Source organism: Ixodes scapularis, unplaced genomic scaffold, assembly GCF_016920785.2.
Source record: "Ixodes scapularis isolate PalLabHiFi unplaced genomic scaffold, ASM1692078v2 PGA_scaffold0__279_contigs__length_252992795, whole genome shotgun sequence".
In the NCBI taxonomy this organism is placed as follows: domain Eukaryota; kingdom Metazoa; phylum Arthropoda; class Arachnida; order Ixodida; family Ixodidae; genus Ixodes; species Ixodes scapularis.
In genome coordinates this window covers 180,903,295-180,913,598 of record NW_024609835.1, presented here as the reverse complement: position 1 = coordinate 180,913,598, position 10,304 = coordinate 180,903,295, and the positions used below count along the sequence as shown (strand labels likewise).

The 10,304-nt window shown below is 47.1% G+C and overlaps 1 protein-coding gene across 1 annotated transcript; it reads right to left on the bottom strand.

Moving 5' to 3' along the window:
- Nucleotides 1-3,203, bottom strand: LOC121837791. Its single transcript, XM_042293603.1, has 4 exons — nt 1,788-3,203; nt 1,083-1,655; nt 169-482; nt 1-61 (listed from the first exon to the last, which is right to left on the bottom strand). Exons 1-4 carry the CDS (start codon nt 3,201-3,203, stop codon nt 1-3), a joined length of 2,364 nt encoding a protein of 787 aa, XP_042149537.1.
- Between the last annotated feature and the right edge of the window lie 7,101 nt (nt 3,204-10,304).

The following is a 10,304-nucleotide window of genomic DNA, read 5'->3' as shown; positions in this document are numbered from 1 at the left end:
CTAGGTGAGCTTCACCGGCCAGACTGTCAGCCCGTTCGTTGCCCTTAAGGCCTGCGATCCACTGGAAACATACCGTAGATCCGTGGGTTAACGAACGATAGACTTCGTCTCGCTGCAGTGGTCGCGGGATCCGCGCACTCTGCATTGGCCAGTTTCTGGAGGGCACACCTTGAGTCGGTGAGGAGCACCATCCGGTGAAGTGACAGCTGGGCAGCCGCTTGGAGGGCCTTGTCATTAGCCACTAGCTCGGCCGTCGTGGAGGATGTACTCGCCTGTAGCCTGCCGCACCATTCCAGGGCTAACTCCGGGATGTAGAAAGCTGCCGTGCTGGATGTTCTAGCCTTGTTTACAAAGCCGTCCGTGTATATCTGCAGCCAACCACCGTAGCATTCTTTGATGTGTTTTTCCACAGCTTCTCTGAGAGCGTTGATCGGTCCAACTTTTCTGGCTCGCAGGCGCTTGATCCGTAGCTCGCTGGATACCTTGGCAACTTTTCAGGGCGCTACCCTTGCTTCGCTCGCCATCGTCGGTAGCGGGCCGGCTATGTTAAGGAAATCTTCTACCGTGTTGTGCCATGACCCTTTGGTCCGAGCTTGGATTCGCTGCAGGAACCACCTGCCTGGGAGAGTCGTAGAGAGCCGGGCTAACTGGGAGAGTCTTCTGGCTCTGGCCTGGACTGTAAGCGGCTCTGGGCCCGCCTCCTGGAGTACCACAGCATTCTTGGTCGCGTTGGGAATTCCCAGTGCTGTACGTAGCCCGCGTCTGTGCCCTTGCTCCGCAGCCTCTCCATATCCGCCTGGGACGGGAACATGTAAGGAAGCCGGTACAGGATTCTAGACGTCACCAGCGCGGACTGGGCGCTAGTGATGGTCCGTTCTGTGCAACCCCACGTTGTACCCGTCATGTGGCGGACAGCGTTCATGGCCGGCCTGCATACGGCGGTTGTCGCTTTCACTGCTTGTGCCCAGCGCAGCCGACTTGTGATGACAATTCCTAAGAAGCGTTGTTTGTTCACACACGTGAGGGGTTTTTCTGCCAGTTTGATGTCAGGGGGGGCGAAGACGTCGACCATTTCCGCGCACCGGCATCCAGACTGTCTTATCCTGGGAAAGGGATAGCCCCGATTTGGTCAGGAAGGTGTCTACCGCTTGAACGGCGCTTTGTATGCTGCGGTGGATCTGCGTGGTATAAATGCCCGTAACCCAGAGGCAGATGTCGTCTGCGTAGATCGACACCTGAACCGGGACAGGGGTCGAAGGAAGAGAGAGCGTTAGTGGTGCCATAACCATGTTGAAAAGAATCGGGCTTAGCACGCTTCCCTGAGGCAGTCCTCTGTGAAGCAGTCTTGGCGAGGATGCCGCGCCTTCAGCTCGAATCTGGATCTTGCGTCCGGTAAGAAAATTGGCGAGGAAGACTTGAATTTTTCCGGTCAGTCCAATCTCAGTCAATCCCCGGAGTATAGTGGATGGCGGCACGCCGTCGTAGGCTCGTTCCACGTCGAGGAAGACTGCCACCATGTTTTTCCGCCTGTTCTTGTTTTCCTCAAGGTCGCTCGTGAGGTCCAGGATGATGTCTTGTGCTGCCAGCCCTCTCCTAAAGCCAGTCATGCACTCTGGGAGACACATGCGTTCGTCCAGGTACCACCGAAGGCGCCCCTGCACAAGTCTGTCGAACAGCTTACTTATGCACGAGGTCAGCGAGATTGGGCGGTAAGACTCAGCTTTGTCTGGGGGCTTCCCTGGCTTCAGTAGTGGGACAACCGTTGCTACTTTCCATTCTTCTGGGACGTCGCCAGAGTCCCATATGGAGTTGAACCAGGTGAGCAGGGCCTCGAGTGCATCGTTTGTTATGTTCGTGAGCGCCTGGTAAGGGATCCCGTCGGGCCCAGCTGCAGTCTTCTTACGACACTTCCGGAGGGCGCTTTGGAGTTCCGGTGCAGTAAAGGGGGCATCTAGGGGCCCAGGCGCAGCGTCGGGTGCCAGCGGTCGTTCCGTCGCTTCTGCGGGGGCGTACAGTGCGCCTAGTCTCTCTGCTGCATCCACGAGTGTTACGTTAGCCGCAAGCGTTAGGACTTGCAAAGCGTGTCTTGTCCGACGTTTCCCGGTCATTGCCCCCAGTACCACCCACAACGTCGCGAGGGAGGTGGGTGCGTCGACGTCTTTGCACATGAGCTTCCATCTATTTCTAACCAGCGCTTTAGCGTGTCTTCGCAACTTGGCTCTTATTCTGTTGAACTTGGACTTATCCGCTGGATTGTTTGTCCTGCGGTGCTTCCTCTGCGCCCTGATACGTGCCGTTTGGAGATTGAGGAGAGTAAGGTCCGGTTTGGGGAGCCATTCCGAGACACGGGACGTGCGCGTTGCCGCCTGCAGCGCGTGAACGATGGCTTCTGGGATGTCTGTTTGGGTGAGGTCCAAGGATGCACGGAAAACGTCCCATTTCGTGCACGATCGCGACACCTTTCGGGCCGTCTGGCACCCCTTTATCGTGGTATGAATGGGGAAGTGGTCGCTTCCTCTGGTATCTGGTGCTGTTTCCCAAGTCAGCTCCAGCGATGGTTTGTGTGGTGTGACGTCGAGGACACTATACGTTCGAGGGGGCCTGAAGAAGGTAGGCGCACCGTTGTTCGCGACAACCAGTCCGAGCTCTTCTATCATATGATTGAGGGCGTCTCCCCGCTTGTTGGTTTCCTGACTTCCCCATGCTTTGCAGTGCGCATTGAAGTCACCGCACAGCAAAAGGTCTCCCTCAATGGCCTTACACCACTCTACAATGTCCTTCGTCGGCAAAGGCGTACCATCGGGACGTACGTATCCGACGAGTACATGCAGCGAGCGATTTCCGGGGCTGACTTTTGCGGCCACGAATTCCGCCGATAATGTACACAGTCGGCTGGTGTCAACTGGGACGTGAGGCACCCCTCGTCGAATAAAAAGAGCCGCGCTCCCATGGGGGAAACTTGGTATGGATTGGGTTGTAAGTTTCACGTATCCAGGTAAAGTTTGCTTCCCTGGTAACCCTGCTTCTGCGAGTGCCAGCACAGGGCTGGGATAGCGTTGCAGGTGCAGGCTGAGCTCACTGTGTTTGACGGAGAGGCCTCGGCAGTTCCACTGCACCACAGTTGGTACGTCACTCCGCCTAGGGTGGGACTCTTCCTTAGGACAACGGGTTACTGTTGTTGGAGATTGGTGTTTTGGGCGCATGGTGCGTGCTCAGGCGGACTGTGGGGCGATAGCCTCGAGACTTTCGCTGACGGCGTCAAGAACTTCCAGTGCGAACTTTGCTTCTGGTCTGTGGCCCCGTGCTTGGGCCAGCTGCCTTACTGCGCGAAACAAGAGTGATACCATTCGGAGCAAGGCGACGTCAGCTGTCTCCATCGTCGCGGGAACTTTGCCCTGAGCCCTTCGTGCGACCTTGGCATAGCGGCAGCCCTTGTCCTCCAGCGTAGTGTCGTTCGGCCGGAGTCCGCGGCTGTGATTCTTCTTTGGAGGGTGAGTGGTATCATGGTCCCTCCTTTTCTCCCTCCCTTCGGTCTGATTCCCTGGCAGCGGCGGGAAATCTGTTAAGGATAGCCTCTGTTGGGACCTCGTCTTGCGAAGTTCTGTGTCCGCTGCTTGCGCAGCGTTTCGGTGACCCTTGCGGGTGTTCTGCTTGCGTGTAGCCGCTTTTGCTTCCGAGTGGGTGTACGCCGTTTTGGCGCGCATCTTGCACACACGGCGTTCTTTCCTCAGGACTGGACACTGGCCGATAGTTGCTGCATGGCCCCTTCCGCAGTTGATGCAGCGAGAAGTTTCACTGTCACACGCCGTGGATTCATGCCCGCCCGAGCACTTGGCGCACGTCTGCTCCTTTTGACAGGCCGCTGCCACGTGTCCGATTCTGTTGCATCGAAAGCATTGCAGTGGTCTTGCCAGGTAGAGCGTGACTGGGTGACGCACGTACCCCATGTGGACGTAGTGCGGCAGGTTTTTGCCTGCGAAGGTGACTCGGATTGCGGAGCTCTTCCCGAGACGCCGCACGTCGAGGACTTGGTGAGCTGGGGCCCGCAGGGCTTCCAGAATTTCTTTATCCGTCAGTGCCTGGTCTACATAACGGACGACTCCCGCGATGTGGCGGACCCTCCAGGGTACGCGTACGTCGACTGGCGTCTCACAGATCTTTTGAATTTGAAGGAGCGCTGGCACAGCTTCTTCCGTCAGGACGTCGACTGCTATCAAATTTTTCCTACCGTTGACCCTTATCTCCTTGACTTGTTGGGAAGCAACCGAGCCAAAGAGGGCATTCAAATGAGATTTGCTGAGCGCCCGGACGCTGGTCTTGTCTGTCGGTCGGAACAGCACCGTGTGTCCATTGGCCGCGTTTTTTGATGACGTGCGAGACCTCCAGGAGACGGTGTCACCGCTGTTTGTCGAGGCTGGCCGACTTTTCTTGGACATTACGGGGATGAAACCGTCGTCGGTGTCGTCCCTGTCGCTGGTCAAGGGTATCGCCGCTTCTTCCATGCATGACTCGACGTCGGAGAAAGATGCATCCGACATGACCGACGAGGGTGGAGAGCTGGCGTGGCAGTCCCTTTTCCGGTGCTTCCGTCCCGGAGTTGCCGGTAAGGCCGGGATTTGATGTGTCCGGCCAGGTCTTGCAGACGCGCCTCCCGAAGCGGTGGCCATCCACTTCCGCTCTTGATTGCGTTGCCTGCAGCTCTTTCCGCACAGAAAAAGAAAAAAAAAACAAAAAACTGCAGGCTGCTTTCAGCGAAAAGAGACTAGAAGGACAAGATGCGTGTCCGAACTGTAAAGGCGAAACAACTCGAAACCTGACTGAATCCGTGACTTCGTTCGTAAACTGCGTCTAGGAAGTTCCAGACAAGCGCGAACCTGCGCTCCCACGGCCGGTGCAGTGGCATTTTATCGAGTTTCCACCGAAAACTGCATGGCCATGCGCCCCGTCCCGCTTATCATGCCGATAAGATACGTTACAACATATATATATATATATAGAGAGAAGAAGGAAAGAACCCTTAGTGAAAACAGCAACAATGAACAATTTAATCTTCGACGTTTCGGCCGGAGTCCGGTCTTCGTCAGGAAGAAGCTTCTTCATGTCTCCGGTTTTGTCACCCCGCCGAAATATATAACTAAGAAAAAAACTAAGAAAAATATAACTAAGAAAAGAAAACCTTAGTGAAAACAGCAATAACGGACGATTTATTCTTCGACGTTTCGGCCGGAGTCCGGCCTTCGTCAGGAAGAACTTTTACAGATGAACGTGGGTGGTGTTTATACAATGCTACGGTCGAGTCCAAGTTTCAAAAACGGCGGATATGACGGTCGGAGGTTCCAAAGAAGTGTAGGAGGAGTTCCAGATGGGCAAACGTTTATAAAATGCTGGTCGGGTCCAAATTTCGGCGGGGTGACGGTTGGAGCTTTCGTGAGAGGGAAGCGAGGGCAGTTTGTATCCGGGTGAAGAAGCTTGTCGGTCGGGGCCAAGTTTCAAGGACGGTGGGATGACGGTTGTAGCATCTTGAGAGGCGGCGCAGGGGGACTTTGTCCGGGCGGGCAGGGGTGACCTGGACGATAGCGTGCAATAGACGAAAGACAAACGCGCAAACTAAAGTGCTGTCGCAAAAAAAAAACAAAAAAAAAAACGGCACGGTCATTTGTGATGTTTTGTGCGGCATGCATGAGTTCGACCTGGAAGGGAACAATGTTAAACCTATAAATAAAAAGAAAGATAATGAATATCAAACCCTGGAAATAAAAGAGAAAAGTTGATGGTCCAGTTCCGGCCACAAACACAGTACCACTGCTAAAAATAAGGTCTGGAACCTGAAAATATGTCCCCTGATCGCTGTTGAGGTTGCCCTCATTATTTATTTGCCGCGAGAGCCGTACCTTCCAGAAAAGCCGAAATCCCAAGCGCTGATGAATCAGAATAGCCTTGGCGACAAGGGAGAAATTGCGTGAGATAGTTTCGGATTTACACTGAAAAAGAAAACCGTAAGTTTAGGTAAAACCTAAGATAGACTAAATGTTTTGTTAATTTTTTACAAATATAATAAAGCGACATTATTATTATTATTCATATATATATATATATATATATATATATATATATATATATATATATTGATTTGCTTAGTTTTTTCTTCAAAAAAACAAAGAACAAAGAAATAGACTTTTGAAAAGTGCGCAAGACCATCGCTATTCATTTCATTTCATTTCATTTATTAGCCATTTTGAAGTGGGGTGGCAGGGACAAAAGGTGCTTAATAGCATCTGACCAAGGTCCCGAGCCCCATACAGGTTTCAGAGCGGCAACACAGATAAAAGCAATGAAAAAACAAGAAAACAAAAAAAAAGGTTGTTTACACATTTGTATCCAATATGTTATTCAAACTTCAAAATATAATCCCTTATTCTTTTTTTTTTTTTGAACGTATCTATTGAATTTACTGCTTCAGCTATTTCCAGAATTTGAGGATGCATGTTTAGGAGTTGGGGAATTTGCTGTGTTAATGTTTGTTCACCATAGCTCGTACGTGTTTGACCTCGAGCATAATCCACACGTCTTAAGTTGTAGTTAGTTTCTCTTAAGGGAAAATGGGTGTGAAACGACTCCCTGTCAGTTTTGAGATAATGCAAGATGGCTTTTGTAATCTTGAATATTATTAACTGTTGTATAGTAAGCAAGCGATGTTTTTTTTGTTTTTTTTTTAAATAAGCAGATGTGTGATCGTTATAACTTAAACACTCAATAGAACGGATCGCTTTTTTCTGGAGGTTATTTTTAGTAGTCGTACCCCAAACCAATGAGCAGTAATGTAAATCAGAGTGAACAAGTGCATAGTATAATTGGCACTTGAGCCATGTTGGTCATAAATATCTTAATTTGTGTATTGTGCCAATTGATCTGGAGAGTGTTATAGACAACTTGGACACATGAGTTGTCCAGTACAAGTGTTCATGAAACCATACACCCAGGAACTTTAATGACTCAACCTCCCCAATTTGTAGGAGTTAAATTTTATATCTATGTCGTAGTTAAGCCTCTTATTTCTTACCCTTAAAACAATATATTTAGTTTTCAAAATATTCAATTCAATCTGGTTTGCAACTAGCCACAGTGATAAATCCTTTAACCAATCATTAGCTGTGCTTTCAAGATACTGGAGGTTACTATCGGAAAAAAATACATTCCAGTCGTCTGCGAATAATACCATTTCTGAGCGATGCGAAATATTAACGATATCATTGATGTAAATAAGAAACAGTAATTGTCCTAAAATTGATCCTTGGGGACGCCATATGCTATTTGATGGATGTCTGATTTGACGCCGTTATAAGTGTTGAATTGTAATCGAGAACTTAAGTAACTATTAATTAATTTGTTCGCTAGGCCCCTTACACCATACATGTTTAGCTTTGTTTGTAGTATTGATGTTTAATTGAATCAAAGGCTTTTCGGAAGTCAAGAAATATTCCGATGGTAAACTGCTTATTTTCAATGTTTGTAATAATTTTATCTTTAATATTTACAAGTGCCATTTCCGTCGATTTATTTTTTTTGAATCCCAAACTGCTGCTTGGAGATTACATTATGTATTGTGAAAAAACTAGTCAGGCGATTATTAATTATTTGTTCTAAAATTTTCGAAAAAATAGGAAGTACAGAAATTGGCCTGTAATTATTGAGGTCATTCCGTACACGACCCTTATGTACAACGCAAACGCGTGCTACTTTCATTCTGTCTGGAAAGCGACCAGTTAACACTGACGTGTTGCATATGTGTGTTAGCGGAGTTAATATTAGACTGGAAATGAATTTAATTGGTTCAGCTTTGAGACCGTCTTCACCTGGGGCTGTACTGTTTTTAAGGGAAACAATCAGGGTACTTATTTCTTCCTCGTCCGTAGGAGAAAAGAAAATTGAGCTAGTTACGTTATTACGTATATATGAAATGACATTAGCTGCATTGGTTGGGGAAGACGAGCATACTACTGATGTTAGAAAAGGTATATTAAAAAAGTCTGAGAGCTGTTTACCTCCGTAGCTTTTGCCGTCAATTTTCAGTTCAATAGGAGGTGGATCACTAGGCCTGGAAATCAAAGTTCCTACAGTGCTCCAGATTTTCTTAGGGTCACCTAGGATACTCATAAATTTATTCATATAATATTCGCGTCGTGCCTTTTTTAGGTCCGAATTTAGTTTGTTTCCAACTTTTTTGAACTTGACAATGATATCTTTATCTCTTAGCTTGATAAATTTATCGTATATGGAGTTTCGATATTTTATTCTCTTATATACCGTAGGAGTCACCCCAGGCTTTCTTGACTTATGTTTTTTCAAGGTTCTTAGCGGGAAGGCATAGTCATATAAAGGTATGAGCTTGCTCAGAAAATATTGTATGATATGTCTGGATCACTTTCATTATATACAAAGTCCCAATTGATATTAGACACCGAGGAGTAAAACATGTCAAGGTTTTCTTTGCTGATAGGTTGGTAAGTTATACAAGGAAAAGACATGGTGCTTTTCCTAAGTCTCTTAAATAAACAAAATGTTGGCAGATGGTCGCTTACATTCCACGTTAACACCCCTCCTGTGAGTTCATTAGGATTACAATTCGTAATACACAAATCGATTACAGTAGCTGTTTCCAGTGTAACTCTTGTAGGTATATAAATTATGTTATGAAAGCCATAGCATTGTACAATCGCCATAAGGTTTAAACACGTTGGGCTTAAAAACTTTATATCAATATTGAAATCGCCAATTAACGTTAACTGGAGACCTAGAGATGTAGCGTAATCCAATAGACTCTCAACAAACCAAAAAAATTTGCAGTACAACCAGATGGCGGCCGATAAATCACAGCTATAATTATCTGTCCGTATTTAATGACCATAGACTCATAACCGCAGCTGATTGAAGAATATCCAGATAAAAAAGTGTAAATAAGGTTGTCCCGAATATAAAAAGAAACCCACCCCCCTCTTTTGTGTTTACGATACATACCTTCAGTCTGATAGCCATCAAACGAAACAGCGTCATCTTTGCAGGTATACCAAGTTTCAGTGAACGCTAGAACATCAAACATAACGTTCAACTGATTCAAGGAAATATGTAGCTCATCTTGTTTCTTCTTCAGGCTTCGTGCATTTAAGTGGAAAAGAGATAGTCCTCTTTCATTAGTGGAAGTATTTCTTACAAAATGATTAAAGGAAGCAGAGTCATAATATGAACATTCTGTTTTGTTATCAATCATTTCAAACGGAAAACCGATATATGCTATCTGTAGCTATTTTATTTCTAGTTTATTTTCTCAAGATCGTCTTCACTTTCGATCTTGATAGCTCGGTCGCCCTGTCTCCTACGAACAAACACATTTCCGTCTTTTTGCCATGTGAACGGATAGTCCTTTTTTTGCGCCTTTGCCTTTGTTAGCCATAGCAGTTTCTTATTCGCCGCTGTTAGATTGTCAAACAAGCGTATGCTAGACTGCCTTTCCCGCAAGCTTGAGTTCTTTTTAATCCACTTTTCCTTTGTTGCTCGTGAGTTGAAAAGTATTAACACGACAGGGATCTTATCAGCACGAGCTGGCAAGCGGTGCATGCCCTCGACATCACTTTCAGCGAGTTCAGGAAGTTCCAGTTTGGCCGCGAGTTCATTTACAGTGTGTAGAAGGTTCTCGTGTTCTTTCCACGGTAAACCATGTATTTCCAGATTCTGCCGACGACTGTATTGTTCTAGGTTGTTTACACTTAGTCTTTGTTGTTGGACGTCAGGGCCACCATTTCTCTCTACGTTTTCAAGTCTACTTTTTATTTCAGCTATTTTGTTGTCCTGTTCTTTAATATGCTTAAGGACTTCATCATATTGGTCAGACATGTGCTGAACCGATTTTTCGATGTTTGTGATAGTTTCTTTCGTGATCATTAGCGTGTCAACCTTTTCCGTAATTGTCGCCAGGCTTGTGAGTTTTACGTTGATTTCGGTTAACAGTGTAGCGACATCAGGTTCCTGATCATTCTTGCCCTTTTGGGGATTTTGAGTGTATTTGACTTTTGGTTTCCGGCATGTCGAACACTTCCAATTTTTGGCTTTAAGAGTCTTTTCATCCGTACCAGCACAATTTTCAAAATGGTAACCGTGACCACATTCCGAACATGTCGCAAAAACACCATTCACTGGTAAAGATTTGTGACATGCTAAACAAAGACCCTCGTCCTCCATGACACAGAAGCGCACACAAAAAAGAACGGCTCAGCAGTGGCAGCAGCTACGAACCTTAAAAATGGTTTTGC

Bases quoted from the DNA above. Each gene is read 5' to 3' on its own strand.
- LOC121837791 (XM_042293603.1), bottom strand. From the start codon at position 3,203: ATGCGCCCAAAACACCAATCTCCAACAACAGTAACCCGTTGTCCTAAG. The intron at 1,656-1,787 runs GTCCCAGAAGAA...AGACTTGTGCAG, and splicing joins CCATATGGGACTCTGGCGAC to GGGCGCCTTCGGTGGTACCT. The intron at 483-1,082 runs GTGCGCGGAAAT...AAAGTTGCCAAG, and splicing joins ATAAGACAGTCTGGATGCCG to GTATCCAGCGAGCTACGGAT.